The sequence below is a fragment of the Stenella coeruleoalba genome (assembly GCF_951394435.1).
Source record: "Stenella coeruleoalba genome assembly, chromosome: 4".
Taxonomy (NCBI): domain Eukaryota; kingdom Metazoa; phylum Chordata; class Mammalia; order Artiodactyla; family Delphinidae; genus Stenella; species Stenella coeruleoalba.
In genome coordinates this window covers 37,677,307-37,701,632 of record NC_137149.1, presented here as the reverse complement: position 1 = coordinate 37,701,632, position 24,326 = coordinate 37,677,307, and the positions used below count along the sequence as shown (strand labels likewise).

Genomic DNA, 24,326 nt, shown 5'->3' with positions numbered 1-24,326 from the left:
CATTACTTAGCCACCACAGGTTTGCCAGGCATCTCCCCAGGCCTTCTATGTACATTCCCTCATCTAACAATCGTGACATGAGAGAATGATAACAGTCACCCATCGGCTGATAAAGAAACAGACCCAGAGGTTAAGTAACTTGTCCTGGGTCACGATGGCAAAACCAAGATTGGCAGGTTTCTGACCCCAGTATAGCTTTGCTCTTTCCACTCGGCTTGTGCCTTTTCAAATCGGACTCTTGCTTGATCGTTCGGAGACCATCTTCATCCTTGGGTACCTGCAGGACCGCCGTGTCGCATAACTCCAGGCGGGACTCTGACAATGTCACCTGTGTAATTGGTGCTCCCTGACAGCCATTGACATAAACTAGAATGGGAATGCAGTCTCTGGAACTCCACAGGTGGTGGCCATGGGTACCGTCATTCTGGCTCCCTTGGTCCCATCCCATATCATCTGATCCCATTCTGGCTCCTCTCTTCCACCGCAGCCACCCATTCTGTTCACTATGCTCGTCTCAAGCCAGGCACTGTCAGACTCTCTGGGCACAGAGATGGATCAGCTGTGATCCTGTAGTGTGAGGAGTGTATCAGGCAGGGTTCTCCAGAGAAACAGAACTGACAGAATGTATGTCTAGATAGATAGATAGATAGATAGAGATATTGATAGAAGAATAAAGAGAGACAGCTTTTAAGGAATTGACTTGCGTGATCGTGGGGTTGGCAAGCCCACAGGCTAGAAATTCTGGCAAGAGTTGACGTTGCAGCCTTGGTCTCGAGTCTGGAAACTCAGGCAGGATTTCTATGTTGCCATCTTGATACTGAGTTCCTTCCTCTTCAGGCACCTTGGTCTTTGCTCTTAAGGCCTTCAGTTAATTGGATGAGGCTCACCCACATTATGGAGGGTCATCAACTTAGAGTCAACTGATTGTAAGTGTGAGTCATACCTAAAAACTACCAGCGACATCTCACCCGTTCTCTAAGTGTCCGACCACACAACTGGGCACCGTGGCTTTGATGAGCTGCTACATAAAATGAACGCTCAGGAGGAGGTCACGGTCACTGGCGAGGACACAGACAAGAGAACAGTCAGCCGGTACAGTCTGGCTCCTGCGAGACTAATGTGATGAGCTAGGAGATGCACAGGACAAAGTGATTCAGATTTTCTAGAAGGAATAGATGGACAAGCAGAGTAGGTGAGCCTTGAAGGTGAGACAAGAACAGGAGGAGAGGCACTCCAGGCCAGGGGCCAGCCTGGGAAACAGCCAGAGTGGTCTGAACACAGAGGTCCAGTGCGTGGGGCGTGTCCCTGGGCATATGCTGGAGGGAGAGAGGCGGGTCCCTCGGTGGAGGGCCTCGAATGTCACGCTCACGTGTGACCAACTGACATTCTGTCAGGCCAGCTCACATGACTTCGGACCTCACAGCCCGTCATCCTATAAGAACTGTGTATTCTTCCACAATTGTAGTTTTTAAGTCTACTTGGCTCCTTGAGATCTTAAGGGCTTAATTCTTCAAAAAAAACCTTTCTTTTTAATTTGAAGAAATTCCAAAAGCTTGTTTTTCCAGTTGTAGAAGTGGTTGATAGATAGTTAGTTGATAGATAGATCAGATAGATAGTTAGATCAGATAGATAGATCAGATAGATAGATCAGATAGATAGATAGATAGATAGATAGTTTCTACAGCGTAGAAACTTGCAAAACTGTAGGAAAACAAATCAGATTAAAACATTGGCTAAGATAACCACGGCCAGGTGGTAACTCTTCTTATGCTGTACTGCTTCTAGGAAGTGTGTTCCCTATGCACAGAAATATGTGATCTGTCCCCTGCTTATCTCTGCAGCCCATCTCCCACTACTCCCCCATCCCGTGCTGGGCCAGGCCACTTATCTTCCATATGCCCCACGAGCAGCGCATATGCTCTTCCTAAACTGTCTCCTCTCCCAGAATGTGTGCTCCATAAGGGGAGGGCAAAGTTTGTTGCTCAAGATTGCATCCCCATAACCTAGATACCAGGGGCTTAATAAATAATTTAATGCATGAACATTTTAGTTCACTTTTAATTTTAAATTAAAAAACACATGGACATAGTTTAAGTACATATATTGTTTAATAGTATGACTATTAATAAGTACACCTATTTTATTTATTTATTTATTTATTTATTTTGCTGCACTGGGTCTTCGTTGGTGCGCACGGGCTTTCTATAGTTGTGGCGAGCGGGGGCTGCTCTTCGTTGTGGTGTGTGGGCTTCTCATTGCGGTGCCTTCTCTTGTTGCAGAGCACGGGCTCTAGGCACGTGGGCTTCAGTAGCTGTGGCTCGTGGGCTCTAGAGCGCAGGCTCAGTAGTTGTGGCGCACGGGCTTAGTTGCTCCGTGGCATGTGGGATCTTCCCGGACCAGGGCTTGAACCCGTGTCCCCTGCACTGGCAGGAGGATTCTTAACCACTGCGCCACCAGGGAAGCCCAGTATACCTATTTTAAATGTTGACTAATGTTATGTTCTTTTATATATCTTCCTCTTATCAAGTAAGAATGTATTATGAGCAGTTTCCAATGACATTAAATATTCTTCTTTAACATTAGTTTTAAAGTGCTGCATGAGTTTCATCACTTTAAACCTTTCTCTTAGATGTTTTGTCCTATTGTGAAGACCATTTTTCTACCATGAAAAATGCTGCAATGACCATCTCAGGCTTAAATCTTCACACATTGTTATTACGGCTTTAGGCTAATTATTTATAAATGGAGTCATTGGGCCAAAGGACCTAAATATTTTTATGGCTCTAGAAATATATTTCCAAACTCCAGAGAAGCTGTACAGTTTTCCACTTCTGTTGTGCCAGTGATTTGGGTTATAATTTCGGCAACTGTCTCCAATTTGACAGGGGAGATTGGCACTTCGTTTGAATTTGCACTGCTTTTATTTTCTCATCTTTGGGACAGAAAGTCTAAGATTTCCAAAGCATGTCCCACTGTAAGAGGGATATCCTTCTGAATGAGGATGTTCCGGGGAAGGGCCTGTACTTGATAAGTGATGTGGCGTATGTAGGAACACAGAGAAGTGGTCCAACCTGACCATCTCGCAAGTGGAGAAACCAAGGCCAGAGAGGAGCAGAGGGGGTACCCAGGTCTCTGGGGGAGCTGGGCCCCCCATCCTGGTGTCCTTGCCAGGGACTCTCCCCTGGGTTCCTTAACTGTGACAGCAAGCATCTGTCTAATGGCTTCTTCCTTTTTTTTTCTTTTTCAGGAACAAAAAAGCCCAGCCCAAAAGCTGAAAACTAACCATGAAGCTCAAGGAAAAGGACCCAGCAGATAACAAAGAAAGCAACTTGGAGAAAAAGACATTGGTCAGTCCTGGTCTCCCTGTGTCTCCCTTGTAGGAGTGTTCAGGTGACCCTGGGGCAGTCCCTCCTGGCACCCTACCTTCTCCCAGGGGAAGGGATGTTGAGGGGAGGTCAGGCAGAGAAGGAGCAGAGGCTGGAAGCAAAGTTATGCAGGAAGGACCCATGTGAACTGTAAATTGTATACGGTGAGGCACAGGCTGTTGATGGTGATGTATGCTGGTTGATGGTGATGTACTATATGCTGGTTGATGGTGATGTACTATCTGTGGTGACCTTCCAGACTGTGTGTGTGGGGGTCTCCATTCCAAACGTCATTCCTCAGCAAGAGGACATTGATGTTGAAGGTGATAATGTCATCATCCTTAAGGAAACACTGAAACCCAACCCTCTGCAAGGCCCAGTCCATATGCCCCCTCCTCCAGGAAGTCCTCGGCACTTAGAAAGTCCCTCTCCTTCCTCAGGACTCCTTGGATCCTCTCTTTAAACCAGATTCAAAACCAGCAGCCAAACAGTGCCTGCTCTGTGCCAGACCTCACATAGGTCTCTCGTTCCGTTCTCCTGGCTACACTGTAGTGGAGGCATCACTAGCCCCATTTTACAGGCGAGAAACTGAGGCTCAGAAAAGGCTGAAGCCACGTGTCCAAGGCTACGTAGCTAGTTTAAGGTGCAGCTGATCTCAAACACTGGCCCATCTGGGCCTCGTGTCCCGTGATGGGTGTGGAGGCAACCAGGACTCAGAAGAAGTTGTGTCCATATTTGTAATAAACCTGTATTTAGCAGGACAAAGATCAATACAAGTGTACGGACCAAATTCCCTGGGGAGTGTGAAATGGCAGCTAAGCATCCCCTATCACATAGGTGTGAACTGGAGGTCCAGGGGGTCCAGACCACCTGTCTCAGGGGCCCCAGGGACCCTGAAGACCCAGGCTAAGCAGACAGAGATTCCCTCCAAGTGGACACAGTATCTTTTTCTTGGTGCTCATATTAGGTTGAGCCAAGGCTCCACTGTCTAGGCATTGGGTGTGAGGAAGGAAGGGGTGAAGTCATTGCAAACATTCTGCTCGAATGATATTCAGTAGAAAATTCCCCCTTTTTCCTACTCTCTCTTTGGTAGAAAGTTTTCATGTTATCCAAGCTGACTTAATAGTCTCAGGACTTCACCCAGGGGAGAGTTTGAGTTCAGTTCCAGAAGTATCTACTGGGCCCCTTCCCTGAGCCGGGTGGGAAGAAGGCCCTGGGAATTCAAAAAAGGCTTAGGACACCACATGAATTTTTTTTTTTTTTTGCAAGGACAAAAGTTTTATTTGTACTAAAAATCTCAGCCTATATTCTCTTTATTCTTGATTCCAAATAAATTCATAATTTAATTGCTAATCATGCCAAGAGAAGTAGCTAGACTGGTTTCTTTTATTTGCGAGGTAAATTTCACAAACCTAACAAAACGATTTATTTTATTCTTCAGTGAAAATTGGCATTTTTATTCGACTTAAATCCAGATTTTTTTTTGAATTTTATTTTATTTTATTTTTTTATACAGCAGGTTCTTATTAGTTATCCATTATATACATATTAGTGTATACATGTCAATCCCACTCTCCCAATTCATCCCATCACCACCACCACCCCCCTCCACTTTCCCCCCTTGGTGTCCATACGTTTGTTCTCTACATCTGTGTCTCTATTTCTGCCCTGAAAACCAGTTCATCTGTACCATTTTTCTAGGTTCCACATATATGCGTTAATATAAGATATTTCTTTTGCTCTTTCTGACTTACTTCACTCTGTATGACAGTCTCTGCATCCATCCACGTCTCTACAAATGACCCAATTTTGTTTCTTTTTATGGCTGAGTAATATTCCATTGTATATATGTACCACATCTTCTTTATCCATTCGTCTGTCGATGGGCATTTTGATTGCTTCCATGACCTGGCTATTGTAAATAGAGCTGCAATGAACATTGTGGTACATGACTCGTTTGGAATTATGGTTTTCTCAGGATATATGTCCAGTAGTGGGATTACTGGGTCATATGGTAGTTCTATTTTTAGTTTTTTAAGGAATCTCCATACTGCTCTCCATAGTCCTGTATCAATTTACATTCCCAACAACAGTGCAAGAGGGTTCCCTTTTCTCTACACCCTCTCCAGCATTTGTTGTTTGTAGATTTTCTGATGATGCCCATTCTAACTGGTGTGAGGTGATACCTCGTTGTAGTTTTGATTTGCATTTCTCTAATAATTAGTGATGTTGGGCAGCTTTTCATGTGCTTCTTGGCCATCTGTATGTCTTCTTTGGAAAATATCTATTTAGGTCTTCTGCCCATTTTTTGATTGGGTTGTTTGTTTCTTTAATATTGAGCTGCAAGAGCTGTTTATACATTTTGGAGATTAATCCTTTGTCCGTTGCTTCATCTGCAAATATTTTCTCCCGTTCTGAGGGTTGTCTTTTCGCCTTGTTTGTAGTTTCCTTTGCTTTGCAAAAGCTTTTAAGTTTCGTTAGATTCCATTTGTTTATTTTTGTTTTTATTTCCATTACTCTAGGAGGCAGATCAAAAAAGATCTTGCTGTGATTTATGTCAGAGTGTTCTTCCTATGTTTTTATCTAAGAGTTTTATACTGTCCGGTCTTACATTTAGGTCTCTAATCCATTTTGAGTTTATTTTTGTATATGGTGTTAGGGAGTGTTCTAATTTCATTCTTTTACATGTAGCTGTCCAGTTTTCCCAGCACCATTTTTTGAAGACGCTGTCTTTTCTCCATTGTATATCCTTGCCTCCTTTGTCATAGATTAGTTGACCATAGGTGTGTGGGTTTATCTCTGGACTTTCTGTCCTGTTCCATTGATCTATATTTCTGGTTTTGTGCCAGTACCATATTGTCTTGATTACTGTAGCTTTGTAGTTGGGGAGCCTGAAGTCGGGGAGCCTGATTCCTCCAGCTCCGATTTTCGTTCTCAAGATTGCTTTGGCTATTCGGGGTCTTTTGTGTTTCCATACAAATTTTAAGATTTTTTGTTCCAGTTCTGTGAAAAATGCCATTTGCAGTATGACAGGGATTGCATTGAATCTGTAGATTGCTTTGGGTAGTATAGTCATTTTCACAATGTTGATTCTTCCAATCCAATGATATGGTATATCTCTCCTTCTGTTTGTATCGTCTTTAATTTCTTTCATCAGTGTCTTATAGTTTTCTGCATACAAGTCTTTTTTCTCCTTAGGTAGATTTATTCCTAGCTATTTTATTCTTTTTGTTGCAATGGTGAATGGGAGTGTTTCCTTAATTTCTCTTTCAGATTTTTCATCATTAGTGTATAGGAATGCAAGAGATTTCTGTGCATTAATTTTGTATCCTGCAGCTTTACCATATTCATTGATTACCGTTAGTAGTTTTCTGGTAGCATCTTTAGGATTCTCTATGTATAGTATATCATGTCATCTGCAAACACTGACAATTTTATTTCTTCTTTTCCAATTTGTATTCCTTTTATTTCTTTTTCTTCTCTGATTGCCATGGCTAGGACTTCCAAAACTATAATAGTGGCGAGAGTGGACATCCTTGTCTTGTTCCTGATCTTAGAGGAAATGCTTTCAGTTTTTCACCATTGAGAATGATGTTTGCTGTGGGTTTGTCGTATATGGCCTTTATTATGTTGAGGTAGTTTCCCTCTATGCCCACTTTCTGGAGAGTTTTTATCATAAATCAGTGTTGAATTTTGTCAAAAGCTTTCTCTGCGTCTATTGAGATGATCATATGGTTTTTATTCTCCAATTTGTTAATATGGTATATCACATTGATTGATTTGCGTATATTGAAGAATTCAATACGCATCCCTGGGATAAATCCCACTTGGTCATGGTGTATGATCCTTTTAATGTGTTGTTGGATTCTGTTTGCTAGTATTTTGTTGAGGATTTTTGCATCTATATTTATCAGTGATATTAGTCTGTAATTTTCTTTTCTTGTAGTATTTCTGCCTGGTTTTGGTATCAGGGTGATGGTGGCCTCATAGAATGAGTTTGGGAGTGTTCCTTCCTCTGCAATTTTTTGGAAGAGTTTGAGAAGGATGGGTGTTAGCTCTTCTCTAAATGTTTGGTAGAATTCACCTGTGAAGCCATCTGGTCCTGGACTTTTGTTTGTTGGAAGATTTTTAATCACAGTTTCAATTGCATTACTTGTGATTGGTTTGTTCATATTTTGTATTTCTTCCTGGTTCAGTCTTGGAAGGTTATACGTTTCTAAGAATTTGTCTTTTTCGTCCAGGTTGTCCATTTTATTGGCATAGAGTTGCTTGTAGTAGTCTCTTAGGATGCTTTGTATTTCTGTGCTGTCTGTTGTAACTTCTCCCTTTTCATTTCTAATTTTATTGATTTGAGTCCTCTCCCTCTTTTTCTTAAGGAGGCTGGCTAATGGTTTATCAATTTGTTTATCTTCTCAAAGAACCAGCTTTTTGTTTTATTGATCTTTGCTATTGTTTTCTTTGTTTCTATTTCATTTATTTCTGCTCTGGTCTTTATAATTTCTTTCCTTTTACTAACTTTGGATTTTGTTTGTTCTTCTTCCTCTAGTTCCTTTACGTGTAAGGTTAGATTGTTTATTTGAGACTTTTCTTGTTTCTTGAGGTAGGCTTGTATTGCTATAAACTTCACTCTTAGAACTGCTTTTGCTGCATCCCATAGGTTTTGGATCATCGTGTTTTCGTTGTCATTTGTCTCTAGGTATTTTTTGATTTCCTCTGATTTCTTCAGTGATCTCTTGGTTATTTAGTAACATATTGTTTAGCCTCCATGTGTTGTGTTTTATACTTTTTTCCCCCTGTAATTGATTTCTAATCTCATAGCACTGTGGTCAGATAAGACGCTTGATATGATTTCAATTTTCTTAAATTTACTGAGGCTTGATTTGTTGACCCAAGATGTGATCTATCGTGGAGAATGTTCCGTGTGCACTTGAGAAGAAAGGGTAATCTGCTGTTTTTGGATGGACTGTCCTATAAATATCAATTAAATCTACCTGGTCTATTATGTCATTTAAAGCTTGTGATTCCTTATTATTTTTCTGTCTGGATGATCTGTCCATTGGTGTGAGGTGTTAAAGTCCCCCACGATTATTGTGTTACTGTCGATTTCCTCTTTTATAGCTGTTAGCAGTTGCCCTATGTATTGAGGTGCTCCTATGTTGGGTGCACATATATTTATAATTGTTATATCTTCTTTTTGGATTGATCCCTTGATCATTATGTAGTGTCCTTGCTTGTCTCTTGCAACATTCTTCATTTTAAAGTCTACTTTATCTGATATGAGTATTGCTACTCCAGCTTTCTTTTGATTTCCATTTGCATGGAATATCTTTTTCCATCCCGTCACTTTCAGTCTGTATGTGTCCCTAGGTCTGAAGTGGGTCTCTTGTAGACAGCATATATATGGGTCTTGTTTTTGTATCCATTCAGTGAGCCTGTATCTTTTGGTTGGAGCATTTAATCCATTCACATTTAAGGTAATTATCGATATGTGTGTTCCTATTACCATTTTCTTAACTGTTATGGGTTTGTTTTTGTAGGTCCTTTTCTTCTCTTGTGTTTCCCACTTAGAGAAATTCCTTTAGCATTTGTTGTATAGCTGGTTTGGTGGTGCTGAAGTCTTAGCTTTTGCTTGTCTGTAAAGCTTTTGATTTCTCTGTTGAATCTGAATGAGATCCTTACTGGGTAGAGTAATCTTGGTTGTAGGTTCTTCCCTTTCATCACTTTAAATATCTGATGCCACTCCCTTCTGGCTTGTAGAGTTTCTGCTGAAAAGTCAGCTCTTAACCTTATGGGAGTTCCCTTGTATGTTATTTGTCATTTTTCCCTTGTTGCTTTCAATAATTTTTCTTTGTTTTTAATTTTTGTCAATTTGATTACTATGTGTCTTGGCATGTTTCTCCTTGGGTTTATCCTACCTGGGACTCTCTGCCCTTCCTGGACTTGGGTGTCTATTTCCTTTCCCATGTTAGGGAAGTTTTTGACTATAATCTCTTCAAATATTTTCTTGTGTCCTTTCTCCCTCTCTTCTCCTTCTGGGACCCCTGTAATGTGAATGTTGCTGCGTTTAATGTTGTCCCAGAGGTCTCTTAGGCTGTTTTCATTTCTTTTCATTCTTTTTTCTTTATTCTGTTCTGCAGCAGTGAATTCCACCATTTTGTCTTCCAGGTCACTTACCCATTCTTCTGCCTCAGTTATTCTGCTATTGATTCCTTCTAGTGTATTTTTCATTTCAGTTATTGTATTGTTCATCTCTGTTTGTTTGTTCTTTAATTCTTCTAGGTGTTTGTTCTTTCATTCTTCTAGGTCTTTGTTGAACACTTCTTGCATCTTCTTAATCTTTGCCTCCATTTTTTTCTGAGGTCCTGGATCATCTTCACTATCATTATTCTGAATTCTTTTTCTGGAAGGTTGCATATCTCCAACTCATTTAGTTGTTTTTCTGGGGGTTTATCTTGTTCCTATATCTGGTACATAGCTCTCTGCCTTTTCATCTTGTCTATCTTTCTGTGAATGTGGTTTTTGTTCCACAGGCTGCAGGATTGTAGTTCTTCTTGCTTCTGCTGTCTGCCCTCTGGTGGATGAGTCTATCTACCATGTGAGTTTTTTAGGGTTGCCATGACAGAGCTCAACAGACTGGGTGGCTTAAACAACAGAAATATATTTCCTCACAGTCTGGAGTCTGGAAGTCCAAGATCAAGGTGTGGGCAGCTTGGTTTCTTCTGAGGCCTCTCTCCTTAGCTTGTAGGTGGCCATCTTCTCCCTTTGTCCTTACATGGTTGTCCTGCTGTGCTTGTCTGTGTCCTAATCTCTTCGCGGACACCAGTCAGGTTGGATTAGGGCCCACCCATATGACCTCATTTTACCTTAATGTCCTCTTTAAAAGCCCTGTCTCCAAACCATCACATTCTGAGGTAGTGAAGTTAGGACTTCAATATATGAATGTTGGGGGGCACAGTTTACCCCTTAACATACACAGTCCCTGCCCTTGCTGAGCTCCTATCCAGAGGGGAAGACACACATGAGGATAACACTTGGGAGAAAGGTCACAGCCAGCACAGCTGTTAGCAGCACATGGAACAGAGGGGCGGCATAGAGACACCCAGGGAGGCTTCTGGGGGCAGGTGGCAAAGGCACTGAGCACTGAAGGATGAGCAAAGTTATGGGCACCAGTAAATGGGTGTGTGCAGGGAGGAGTGAGTGAGTGTCAGGACAGGCCCAGCACACCCAGGAATGCTGGTTTATGACCACATCCTTTTTTTTAAATTAACTTTTTAAAAATTGAAGTATAGTTGAATTACAATGTTGTGTTAATCTCTGCTGTACAGCATTCAGTTATATATATATATACATTCTTTTTTTCATATTCTTTTCCATGATGGTTTATCATAGGATACAGAATATAGTTCCCTGGGCTATGCAGTAGGACCTTGTTGTCTATCCATTCTCTATATAATAGCTTCCATCTGCTGACCCCAACCTCCCACTGCATCCCTCCCCCCACCCCCTCCCCCTTGGCAACCACCAGTCTGTTCTCTATGTCCATGAGTCTATTTCTGTCTGTTCTGTTTCATAGATAGGTTCATTTGTATATGACCACATCCTTGATAGAGTTTATTTTCTTAGGATCTGCTGAGAGCATGGGCCACAGACTGTGTGTATGGGGGGCTGGCACTGGATTTGGAGACGGATGAATCCAGGCTCTCCCTGAACTTCCTTTTTTTTTTTTTGCGGTGCACAGGCCTCTCACTGTTGTGGCCTCTCCCGTTGCGGAGCACAGGCTCTGGACGCGCAGGTTCAGCGGCCATGGCTCATGGGCCCAGCCGCTCCGCGGCATGTGGTATCTTCCCGGACCAGGGCACGAACCCGCGTCCCCTGCATCGGCAGGCGGACTCTCAACCACTACGCCACCAGGGAAGCCCTGAACTTCCATTCTTTTCTGTAACGTCAGGCTAGTGGCTCCTCCTGAGCCTGCTGGGAGGGTTGGTGATATCACGGGTGTGAACACACTTGGCCAAAGGCAGAGCAGTGTAGACATGTGCTGTGAGATGGGTAACCGGGAAGCCGTTTAGCTGCCATCTGGTTCACAAAGCTGTACCCAACCATGCTCGTTACATGGTTGGAGGCAGGAACCCAAGCCCAGGAAACAGCCTTAGCAGTGGTCCAGCAACATCAAGTTGGCCCCAGACCTCTTCTTTACAGCCGTGGACACTTATATCCCGGGGGTGGGGGGCGAATCTTCCTACGTGGAGTACTTACCATGGCGTTTGTTTAGCAAAGGATGAGAGCATTTGGGTCAAGAAGTGGCTCATTTTCTGGGGACAGGGGGTTTGAAGAAGAATAATGAGTATTCACTGTGCAATTGATATACGCCGGGCGCTGTTTTAGGTTCCGTGGTTTAGTGCGTTCCGTGTACAAGCTCATCACATCTTAAGTGTAAGACGTGGTGGCACCATTATCACACCCGTTTTACAGATGAGGACACTGTGTCACAGGGAAGCCTAGTCACTTGCCCAAGAGCTCACAGGTTGTAAGTGGCTTAGCCGAGACCCAAACCCAGGCTGTCTGTCCGGCGCTACTGTCTGGGTTTTAACCCTCTGAGCTGTGGCAAAGTGAGGGGACAGCTCCCATCACCCTCACCAAGGCTTTCCAAAGAGTGGAGCTGTTTGTTTTCTCACCCTGGGGTGCTCTGGGGACGCCCGCTGGGAATCTGAGATCCCCCACCTGCCTGAAGGAGGAAAGCGTGGTTTACCCGAAGGCCAGGCTTCTTAAATAGCCAAGGCCACCCTGGAACTTGAGCCAGGACACCTGGGCTCTGATCTCAGCGAAGTGGAACTTCGCTGCTCACCTCTGGGCCGGCTTGTGGGCAGGTTGGGGGGAGGACTCACAGACAGCCAGCTCCACCAATAAGAGGAGGTCTTCATGCCAAGCACTGCCTCCCGGCTGCAGGGCAAAAAGGGAAAGTGATGTCCTGCAAGTTTCTCTCCCTCCTCTGACTGGGAGAGCCCCTGGTGCGGGGCAGGGCCAGGGCAGCTGTGGGCAGTTTGTCCCCACCCTCCACCCCTGGCCAGTCTGCACCCCCTCTGGGTGGCAGAGCCTTTAGTGCTTTTGGACTAGGATGCCTTTGCAGCTCAGGTACTCCCCAGACACCAAGGACCCCCCCAGTTGTAGTTGCATATTTGTGTGGACCACCTGGGTCCTGGGGCCTTTTGAGTTTTCGGCCCCCATGGGGAACACGGAACCATTTTAAATGAAGGGGGTAGATCACCTGATCCACTGTGAGTTTTAGCAAGATCAGGGAGACCCTTGCTACAGATGAGGAGACCAGGGTGGATACATGGAAGGGCCTGAGTCAAGGAGGGGGTGGAGGAGGAAATGAGATGATGAATATGACACCTCACAGGATGGCACAGGGGATTCCTCACTGCACAGCAATGCAGCCATGCTGCCCCTCCCACACTTTAGGCCCCAGTTAGCTCAATTATTTTGCTTCTCCCCACGTCCCAGGGCATCCATGTCTGCAGGCCTGGCTCAGTGCCCTCCCACCCCACACCCTTCTCTGTCTGCATATTCCCCCGGCTTACTCATCCTGTAAGAGTCTGCTCTCCAATCACCTCTTCCAGGAAGTCTTCCAAGATCAGCCCCCCTGGTTGGCTCGGTGCCTCCTCTGTGTTTCCCCAGGAATCCTCAGCCATCGCACGTGATGTCATGATCGAGAACTTCCATGTTAGAGTCCTGCTCTGGACCCAGCTCTGTGAAGGGAGCTGGCCAGCTGGCCAAAAACTGTTTCCAGAAACAGCCAATTCTCCAAGCCGCAACCCTGCATGATTGATATGCAGAATGAGTATTGCACTGACTGACTTATGCACTCAGTAAATAGCCTAATTATTCAGGGTTGGCTTTTTCTTTTGCAAGTTTCAGTTCCCCGTTGAGCAGATCCCTTCCCACTGTTGTGCATTCCGGGCTGGATGTTTTCCTGAGCATTTGACAATCCACGCTCCCAGTGCTTCTGCCATGATCCACAGCTTTTATTTCAACATGCGCTTTCCATTAAACCCAGGTTGCCGGCTTTTGGTCTTTTTTTGTGTGTGGACTTGAGGCCGCCCTGGCCTTCTAGGGGTTCTGCGTACCCCAGGCATGCCATCATTCTGCCGGCTTCTGCACCTGTTCTCTGCCTCTGGGAGCAAACAGTCAAGGCAGCCTGTCCTACACATGATTTAAGGCGCTTCTCTGACATCTGGGCAATTCGGCCACGCAGTGAGTTAATTCCCATGACGTCCTGGTGTGCATGAGGGTCTTGCCTCCTTAATGCTTTCACTGAGCCAGCCTGGCTGAATGAGCAGGGCAGAGTAATGACCAGTGGCAAATTCTTTTTCTTCCAAACCCACAGCCTCGCCTTGTTCTAGAGCTGCAGGGCAGCCTGGGTCCATCTCCAACACGCTGCTCGGGGTTGTGTGTTTTCTATTCCAGCCTCAGAATAACTCTGCAGGATAATCAGGGCGGGATCGATCGCCCATTTCGCACTTGTAAACGTGGTAGCTCAGAGAGGCAAAGCGACTTGCCTAAGGACACACAGCTAAAAAGCAGTGGAGTTAGGGTTGGAACCGCACCAGCCTTCTCCTGTGGTCAATGACCTTTCCATTTGTCCCAGTCCTTAGGGAAACTTGCCCTGGGCTCATGCCAGTTGCTCCCCTCCCAGCACGCTGGCCTTAAGAGGGACTATAAAAACATGCCAAAGAAAGAATCCAAACTCAGGGTGGTGATTCCTGGGAAGACAAGTTTCCCTTTTAGGGCTCTCCAGACGCTGTGATGATTTGGAAAGGGGAAAACCATTCACTGCTCATTTCCTGTTCAGCAAAATACAATTGCCACATTTCCTGTTCAATGCTCCCGCCCACCCTCCCTCCGTGGACTCTGCCTCCTCATTTAGGGAGATGCCGCAGCAGAGCCAGGCTGGAAGGCACTGGGGGCCGAGCCAGCTTCAGGGAGGGCTGGCAGGTGGGTTGTCGGGAAACATGGACTCTGAGGAAGCGCACTCAGCTCCCGTTGCCCGTGACCCGGGCCGCCCGGCGCCTCTCGAGTGTGCCCATCTGACGAGCGGGACGCCGCGTGGGAGGAGAAGAAAGGTAAACACAGAAACTGGCCGCTGTCTGGGCCACAGAGGCACTCTGACTGCTTGAAAGGCCTCTGGCCTTGAGTCCTGGCCTCTTAGTCCCTGTGACCTTGCCGTGGTGCTCCAACTCGTAAGTCGCAGCTTCCTGGGACTCACAGTACCTTCTGGCTGCGCGGCCGTGCTCGTGCAATGAGGCCAAGGCAGCGAACTGCTCTCACGTGCTGGGTGGTGTCCCCAGCTTGGGGCAGGTGGTGAGAGGTGGTGGGCACAGGTGGGCCACACAGGGGTGGGGGGCTTGGGGCAGGTGGTGAGAGGTGGTGGGCACAGGTGGGCCACACAGGGGTGGGGGGCTTGGGGCAGATGGCTCCCACCTGCTCTTCTCTGCCCTCTGATGGGTGCAGACAGGGGAATAATGACCAGGGCTGGGAGTGAGGGAAGCCCAGGGGACCAGCACAGCCCGGGAGTCAGCAGGAATAACATCTGAGCTGAGACCCAGAAGATGAGTTGAAAGATGAAAGGCAATGGAGAATGGGCCTTTTGTCCAAAATGTGATTCTGTTCCGTCAATGAATCCCGTTCAGTTCAAGCTCCTCTTACTGCAGAAAAATATTCTGGCTCCACACTTGCCAGCGTCCCTCTCTGTGGCCTATGAACCCTCCCTCTGGACTCAATCCAATCACCAGCATTTACCAAGCACCTCCTCTGTAGCAGGCTTGGTGCCTGGAAGCAAGACCCCTGCCCTCAAAAAGTAAGACCCACGCCCACTGTGCAGCCTCTGCTGCTGACCCCCAGGGGCACCTACCCCTGGACAGGTGAGGACCTTACCTGCTCTATCTTCTTTCTTCGGCAGAATATCCTATGAAGTGGCTGTATCATCATCGCCATTTCCCAGATGAGAACACCGCATCAGAGAGCAGCTGTGTAACTGGTCTGAGGTTACGCAGTCATAAGAGGCAGACCTGGGGGTCAGACAACGTTGAATCAAAGATAGAAAAGTAAAAATGAGGAGGTGGAACTTTCAGGGTGGCTTTCAGTGGGTCTTAGATATGAAAGTCTCCAGAAAGGAAGGTTTCAGCAGGGCATGGCTATATGGGCCAGGGCAAGAGAGACCTTGGCACGTAGCTTGGGCAATGGCCATTCTGCACGGCTGGGTCAGAGGGAGTAGAGAGAGAGAACAAAGTGAGTGAACAGCCTTTCTGAACACTGGCTACGTGCACAAGCCCCTCAACGTCCTCAGCCAGGAACACATCCACAACAGCCTATGCAGCCGGTGCTACAATTTAGATCCCATTTTACAGCTGGGTAAGCTGAGGCTCAGAAAGGTCAAGACCCTGGAGAGACCCCACACCTGAGTGGTGGAGCCATCAAGCATGGAGCCTGTGCTATAGGAGGCTGTCTAGGCGGGCAGAGCAGGAAGTCGGCTATCGAGGTCTGGCTTTCCCTTTCAAACGGTGTTTGATCCCTTCAGATCCCTAAACCTTGGACCTCATCTGTCACGTTTACCTGCTGTATCCCAGGAGCTTGTCAGGGCTTGGCACCTAGAGCTCACGGCTCTCCCCCCGCACCCCCAATCACCACACACACACACACACACACGACACATGATAAATCATGGAGAGAAAGTGCCTTCCAAGAGCACCTGGGTCCCCCTGACAAGTGGCCCACACTTTTCTGGCCAGCTTAGAATGGCAGCCCCTCCTGCCTCCAGCCCCTGCCTTCTGTCCAGCCTTTGCCAAGGGGCCCAGATGTTTCTACTCCTGGTCCTGTCATGCCTGTGGCTGTCCATGGATGGGTCCATAGGGCAGGATTACCTGGAGGCAGATGCTTGGTTCTCCGGGTCAAGCCCTGTATCTGTCTGCAGGTCCTTGTCCCAAGGTGCTCACACTGGCCTGTAGATGGACAGCTCCAGCCTGGAACAGAGTGTGCGCGTCTGTGTGGCCGCCAGCAGCATCGGGGGGAAGAGGCGGCGGGGGTAGAGGCAGTGTGGTACGGTGGGTGGCTGCATGGGGGCTGGAGCTAGACCATCTGGGCTCTGGTCCCCAACCCAGACAGCACCAGGGACTGCTCCATGCCTCTGTTTTCTCACCTGTAAAATCAAGATAAAACAGTACTGATCCAAGGATTCTATGGGAGAATACCCAGAAAGTGCTTAGAACAGACTCCTGGTCCATAGCGCTTAATAAGAACCAGCTGCTGCTGCTGCTGGCAGCTGAGTCTGCCTTTGGTTTTTGCTCCTATGTGAGTCAGAGACTGGCCGAATTCAGCTAAAATAACGGTGTCATAGCTGCTAACAGCACCTGTGAAGGACAGTAGGTCTGAGTTTCACAGATCCTCTTGCAGCCGGACAAGGAGGGCAATGGTGTGGACAGAGGCAAACTGAGCTCCTTGGGCTGGCCCCCTGGACCGGACCTGGATGGGAGCCTCTCGTGCCGGCTGGCTCTGAGGAACCTGCATCCTTGATTTGGAAATCCTCCCCAGCAGAGGACGGTCCAGCTGCGTCCTGCGGGCCCCTGGCTGTGCGCCCGAGTGCCAGGTCTGACGTGCTTTGCTCTCCTTTCCCAGGACTGGTCCTGCTCGCTGGTCGTGGCCTCTCTCGTGGGCGCCTTCGGCTCCTCCTTCCTCTATGGGTACAACCTCTCAGCGGTGAACGCCCCCACTCCGGTGAGTGCCCGCGGCAGCGGGATGTGCCCAGCAGAGGGCGCTGCGGCAACGCGGAAAGCCGGGTGTTACCGCCCAGCCCGGGGTGGTACCCCATTCTGCAAACATTTGCAGAGCGGTTCTGTGCCAGACCCTTGCTGGACACTGGGGTGAAGGGAGGGCCAAAGAGAGTGAGACCAGCCCCTGCCCTCGAGGGGGAGGTGGGAGATACAGAAATAGAGAATGATGACAATTCGTGAGGTCAGTTCCCTGCTCATGCAGGGTCCTGGGAGAGTGTAGAGAGGAGAGGGATCTTCGGAGGTCCCAGGGGCCAGATCCTAAGGGTCTTATTCCAGGGCAAGGAACACGAAATCTGAGGCTTACGGAGGGATCTTAGGCACAGAAACATTTCCCTGATCTGCTTTTTCTTTGTTTATGGCTTTTAATTGCAGCTGGAGGTCACTTGAATATCTGTTGGTTTAAGATCCATTGCTGGCTTTTGTTTTCTTCTGAAATCAGGTCATTAGGTGCAGTTCCCCAGGCCCTCCTCACACCACTCTGCTGGTTTGCAGATGAAGCTTTGGTTCTCACCGACCTAGGCTGTTAGGTTTAGGTGCTACCCATTCCTGGGGGTGCTGGCTTCTGCTTGACCTACCTTCATCCCTGGGGTAAAGTGGATGGGTCGATGGTGGTATACAGGAAGTCTTCCTGGAGGAGGTGATGCCAGAGCTGCATCTTGAAGGTGGAGCAAAAGCACTGAAGCCTGAGATATGAAACATTTGCAGAAATGCAGGTCTGATGCTGTCGGAGCCCAGGATGTATTTTGGACAGCATAAGGGCATGAGCTACAGAGGCAGACAGAAGCCAGGCTGTGGACCTTTGTGGGTGCTTTTAAGGCTTTTCTTTGTTTGGAGGCCCAGCATGCTGTGTGCAAAACATAGGGGGAAGCTGGACCAGTGGGTCACAAAGGGGCCCCAGGAGCCCTGGACTTTGCAGAAGTGCCTCAGGGATCCAGACTCCATCTGTACTAGAACAGTACTTTTTTTATTCTGTTAACTCTTTTACATTTTAGGGGCTCTGTAAGTTCATTTGAAAAATGGATTCTGATACTAAAAACAGTTTGAAAACCAGCAGGTCTAGATGGCTTCTCCGAACGCTTGCATTAATCAACGGCTTTGATTTTGTCATTGTGATGTCATCCTGAGATGGGATCCAATTTGTCCATATTTGTCTTTAAGAGGATTGGGAATATGCACTCTTGCTTCATCTTGGTAATCCAGCAGAGCCTCCGGCAGAGGCTGGAGAACCTTTACACTCATGGTTTATAATGCGAGGAGACGTGTAAAACTTGAACCTGGAATAGAATGATATGAGTAGAAAAGCAGTAGTTCAAGCAATGACTGTGGGAACACGAGGAAGGAGCAATCCTGTCATTCACTCATTCAAAAAATGTTTTTAATTAATAAACTTTATACTTCAGAGCAGTTTTAGGTTCTCAGCAAAATTGAGTGGAAAGCACAGAATTCCCATATACCCCCTGCCTCCACTCCCCCACTGTTAACATCCTGCACCAGAGCAGTACCTTTGTTATAACTGATGAACCCACCTTGACACATCATTATCACCCAACGCCCACAGTTTATATTAAGGTTCACTCCTTGTGTTGTACTTTCTATACATTTTGACACACGTGTGATGACTTGTACCCACCACTATAGTATCTTACAAAATATCTTCACTGCCCTAAACATTCTCTGTGCTCTGCCTGTTCATTCCTCCCATCCTCACCCTGGCAACCACTGATCTTTTTACTGTCTCTGTACAGGCACATCTTGCTTTATTCCCTTTGCTGTATTGCAGATATTGTATATTTTACAGATTGAAGGTTTCCCTTTCCAGAGTGTCATATCGTTGGACTCATACAGTGTATAATTTTTCAGGTTGGCTTCTTTCACGTAGTAATATGTATTTAAAATTCCTCTGTGTCTTTTCAAGGCTTGAAATCTCTTTTTTTTTTTTTTTTTTTTTTTTTTGCGGTACGCGGGCCTCTCACTGTTGTGGCCTCTCCCGTTTTGGAGCACAGGCTCCGGACGCGTAGGCTCAGCGGCCATGGCTCACGGGCCCAGCCGCTCCGCGGCATGTGGGATCTTCCCGGACTGGGGCACGAACCCGTGTCCCCTGCATCGGCAGGCGGACTCCCAACCACTGCGCCACGAGGGAAGCCCGCTCATTTGTTTTTGATTCTGAATAATATTCCATGGTCTGGCTGTACCTCAGTTTATTTATCCATTCACCTACTGAAGGGCATCTTAATTGTATCCAAGTTTTGGCAATTATGAATAAAGCTGCTATAAACATCCATGTACAGTTTTTTGTATGGACATAAGTGTTGAATTCATTTGGGTAAATACCAAGAAGCATGATTTCTGGATTGTATGGGGAAAGTATGTTTAGTTTCGTAAGAAATTGACAAAATGTCTTCCTAAAGTGGCTGTTCCGTCTTGCATTCCCACCAGCAGTGAATGAGAGTTCCTGTTGCTCCACATTCTCGCCAATATTTACTGTTGTTAGTGTTTTGGATTGGATATTCTAATAGGTTTGTAGTGGTATCTCATTGTTTAATTTGCATTTCCTCAATGATATATGACGTAGAATGTCTTCTCATATCCTTCTTTGCTGTTTGTATATCTTCTTTGGTGAGGTGTCTGTTTGGGTCCTTGGCCCATTTTTAAATCAGATTTGTTTGTGTTATTCTTGAGTTTTAAGAGTTCTTTATATATTTTGGGTAATAGATCTTTATCAGGTGTGTCTTTTGCAAATATTTTCTCCCGGTCTGTGGCTTTTTTTCTCATTCTCTTGACATCTTTTGCAGAGCATTACTTGTAATGAAGTCCAGATTATAAATTATTACTTTCATGAATCACACATTTAGTGTTTTATCTAAAAAGTCATCACCATACCCAAGGTCATCTAGATTTTTCTCCTATGTTAAAAATTTTAGGAGTTTCATAGTTTTGCATTTTACATTTAGGCCTTTGATCCATTTTGAGTTAACTTTTATGAAGGGTGTAGGATCTATGTCTAGCTTCTTTCTTTCCCCCTTTTTTGCATGTGGATGTCTATTGTTCCAGTGCCATTTGATGAAGACTATCTTTGCTCCATTATATTGCCTTTGCTCCTTTGTTAAGGATCAGTTGACTATATGTGGGTCCATTTCTGAACTCTCTTCTGTTCCACGGATCTGCTACTCTTCTTTTACCAATACCGCACTGTCTCGATTACCATACTTTATAGTAAAGTCTTGAAGTAGGGTAACATCAGACCCTACTTTGTTCTCCTTCAATGTTGAGTTGGCCATTCTGGGTCTTTTGTGTCTCCATATAAACTTTAAAATCAGTTTGTCAGTATCCGCAAAATAACTTGCTGGGCTTTTGACTTGTATCGTGTTGAATAGATCAAGTTGGGAAACTGATATCTTGACAGTATTGAGTCTTCCTGTCTAAGAACATGGAATATCTCTCCATGTACTCAGTGAAATATTTTCTCCCAAGGACAGGCCTCGTGAAGAAGAACAGAATGCTCTGATATAGTTCAGAATGGTTCCTGTTCCCCTCCCCTGCTGGAAGCATAAGGGGACTTTTCTGACAGTCCCTGTGAGAATCTGGTAGAGCCCCTGGAGGTAAAACTCACAAAAGGGGGACGGATATGACTGGGTGCCGAGAGATATTAACTCTCAGACTTGTCCACACTGAGCCTTCAGCAGTTCATTGATTACAGTTCAGGTTTTCCTGCCCTGGCACTCGTTTGCTGCTGTGTATTTTTGCTCTGGTTAAGTTGTGATTCTCTGTATCTACCTGTCTCTCCAGTTTGGGGAGATGCCCAGCAGTGAGAGATGCGCGGGGTGGAGATGGGAACACAGGCCGGTGGAAGGGCTTTGTGTTATCCCGGGCTTGAGAGAGCGGCAGGCTTCCTGGGAATGGTGCAGAGAGGGAGCGGCCCGATTGTGGGGTCCAAAGGGCTGGAGGAGGAGGAGGCTGGGAAGGAGGCCAGGGCCGGCTCAAGGAGGATCACAGGCGCCGGAACAGGAGCCCGAGTCAGCGCCACCCAGCCTGTGAGCACTGGAGGTGGGCTGGGGGCCATGGCTCAGCCTGGGAGCCCCTCCCAGGGCGGAAGCTGCCTAGAGCTGGAGGAGCTGGAAGAGCTGGAGCTGGGCAGGCCTGCACGGGGACCCCAGCTCCCCTGGGAGCCCCAGATCCTGACAGGTGGTGACAATCCCCTGGCAAAGTGGCCAGGAGGATGGAAGGGGGCCCGAGGCTGGAGGGGCTCAGCCTGTGGCCAGCGATCACTCAGAAACCTCTTCCCTTTGCTGTGGGCCTAGGTGTGGGCAAGCGAGGCAGCCCCAGGGTCCAGGAGACCAGTATGGGAGCAGAGAGCCCAGGGAGCCGGGTCTAACGCAGGTGGGAAGGGCCCACGCCTGGTGGTGGGTTTCTGTGCCGGCGTCAGACTTCACCGGGGCTCTGGCCTCTCGGAAGGAGAAAGAAACTCTCGGACCCAGGAGATGCAGATGCTGGGGTCTGGGGGTGATGGTCCACAGACATGGTGAGCAGAGGCTGCCGCCGGAGGTGCTGATGAAAATAAGTCACAGCGAGGACACCTACCCAGCAGAAGGGATGCTGGTTTAGCGATGACACGGGGTCCGGAGGCCCCTGCCCACCAGCTTCGCCTCTTGAGTAGTGGGATAACCAGGTCCAAGGTGGGGGTCGGAGGAGCAGAGGGACTGCAGGCCAAGGCCATCCACCCTCAGGCGAGGCGGAATTTCACCACGTGAACAGTCCAGGCAGTAGCTGGCGCTGGTCCTGGCCGCCACCTGGCTGCATCTCACAAGCATTCCGTGTTTCTCTTGCCTCAGATATTTGGAAACTTTCTGGAAAGCTGATGATGAAAATAATGCCCACTGTGGCACCGACCGTGCTGCCCCATTAGGGACGGTATCAGATTTCATCCTCATTACAGTCCCCAAGGGAGCCAGAACTAACCCCCGTTATAGATGAGGAAACTGAGGCCCAGGGAGGTTAATGTGTCTGCATTCCTGGTGTGGGGCGGGGGAGCCCTTAGCCCTCACTCTTAATATACCCACTTGTTTCTCTTCAACACAGTTACCCTAAATGACTGTAGGTCCTGTCCACCCTGCTTTCAGAGAGCCCCCCCCAAGTCTGACTACCTATCATGCCCCATTTGGAAGAGGACACCCAGGTACCTCGGGCATCCACACATGGCCCTTGCCCAACTTTGGCCAATGGGATGTGAGCAGAAGTGAGTATAAGACACTGGAGGCCTGGCCCGTGAGGACATTCCAGGTCTCCAGCCTGGCCTGCCGTTGAGTCCTCTGCCTGGTTTTCCTGTTTCCACTCTGGCTCCTCTAGTTTATTCTTCACCCAGGGCCAGAGGGACCCTTTACAAATTAAGGCAGATCAAATTGTGCTTCTGTTCAAAACCTCCATGGCTGCCCATCACACCTGGAAAACAGCCCAGAAGACCGCTGTGGCCCCAAGCCCAGGGGGCCTGGCGCCTGGTGACCACTCTGCTCTCATCACCAGCACTTTCCCCCTTGCTCCTTGTTTTGCCCCCACAAGACCCCCCTCCCCCACTGATGCTCCTCAAAAACACCCACACTTGGGCACCCCAGGGCCTTTGCACTTGCTTTTCCCTCTGCCTGGAGCGCTCTTTCCCAGATGTGCCCAGATAGTCCTATGCTCTCTCCTTCAATTACCTCTGGTTCCTCCTCAAATGTCCCTTCCTCAGAGATGTCTCCCCCGACCAGCCTATCCCAGCAGCACCTCTCTATCACTCTCTAGCCCCTCCCCCTAATTTACTTCTCTTTACAGAATATAACACCACCTGAGATACTATATATTTATTTGATTCTTGTCCATTCTTCCCCCATTTTCGAAAGGAAGCCCCATGAAGACATGGACTTCATGGTTTTCTTGCTTCTCTAGTGCCAGCACTAGAACGGGGTCTGGCACACAGTAAGCATTTATAGTAAATATTTGCTGAATGAGTAAATGGATAAATTTAAGATTTTTTTAAAGTTCTTTGTGTGAAAATTCAGTTCCAAGGCAAGTCCCCTAGGCTTCCTCACCCCCCAGCCAAACTGCCAGATGTGAGTCTGCCCTTCGTGAAAATTCTAGTGATGCCTCTGCTGCATTCACACGGACAGGGACCTGACCCAGGTCTGCCGAACTCGAAGGTGTACCCTTTTTCTGCTCTACTAAGTTGATCTGCTAGAGCTTTTGCAGGTTTTTGGCTTTGCAGGCCATAAGACCTTTGTCCCAACTACTCAAGTCTATCTCTGTAGTGAGAAAGCTGCCATAGGCGATATGTAAATGAATGGGCAAGGCTGTGTTCCAATAAAACTTTATTTACAAAGACAGGCAGTGGGCCAGATTTAGCCCAGTGATCCATGTTTGCTAATTTCTGTGCTGAAGGTTCCATGAAAGTGGTGAGGCCCCTGTGGACGCCTGCTGTCATTAGGACCTCCTGGCAGAGAGCTGGCTGGCTTTCTGAACAATCAATCCATGAGTGGTGAATTTTCCTACAGATGTTATATTCCTAATATTTTTCTCTCTTTTGTCCATTTATTGCTGCATGTCTAAACCTTTATCTTTTCTGTTTCCAATGACTAATTCTAATTGGCATAGTTCTATCTATCGATCTATCATCTATCTATCTAATCTGTCCATCTACTTACTTCTCTATTTATCAATTTATCCAGCTCTTTTTTTATATCTTTATTGGAGTATAATTGCTTTACAATGTTGTGTTAGTTTCTGTTGTACAATAAAGTGAATCAGCTGTATGTATACATATATCCCCATATCCCCTCCCTCTTGAGCCTCCCTCCCACCCTCCCTATCCCACCCCTCTAGGTGGTCACAAAGCACTGAGCTGATCTCCCTGTGGGATGCAGCTGCTTCCCACTAGCTATCTATTTTACATTTGGTAGTGTGTATATGTCAGTGCCACTCTCTCACTTCGTCCCAGCTTACCTTCCCCTCCTGTGTCCTCAAGTCCGTTCTCTACATATGCGTCTTTATTCCTGCCCTGCCCCTGGGTTCATCGGTACCGTTTTTTTTTAGATTCTATCAATCTATCCATCCATCTACTTATCTATCATCTTCTATCTACTTACCTATCTTATTTATCTATTTACCT

At 46.9% G+C, this 24,326-nt stretch overlaps 1 protein-coding gene across 1 annotated transcript in view; it reads left to right on the top strand.

Annotated features, from left to right (window-relative positions):
• The first annotated feature begins 13,328 nt into the window (after positions 1–13,328).
• The window catches only part of SLC2A9 (solute carrier family 2 member 9), a 183,353-nt gene continuing 172,355 nt past the window's right edge, over positions 13,329–24,326 (top strand). The window contains exons 1-2 of the mRNA XM_079920325.1: positions 13,329–14,488; positions 17,037–17,135. Of these exons, the coding sequence (XP_079776451.1) occupies positions 14,297–14,488; positions 17,037–17,135 (291 nt within the window). The 5' untranslated portion in view covers positions 13,329–14,296. The remainder of the gene's footprint in view (positions 14,489–17,036; positions 17,136–24,326) is intronic.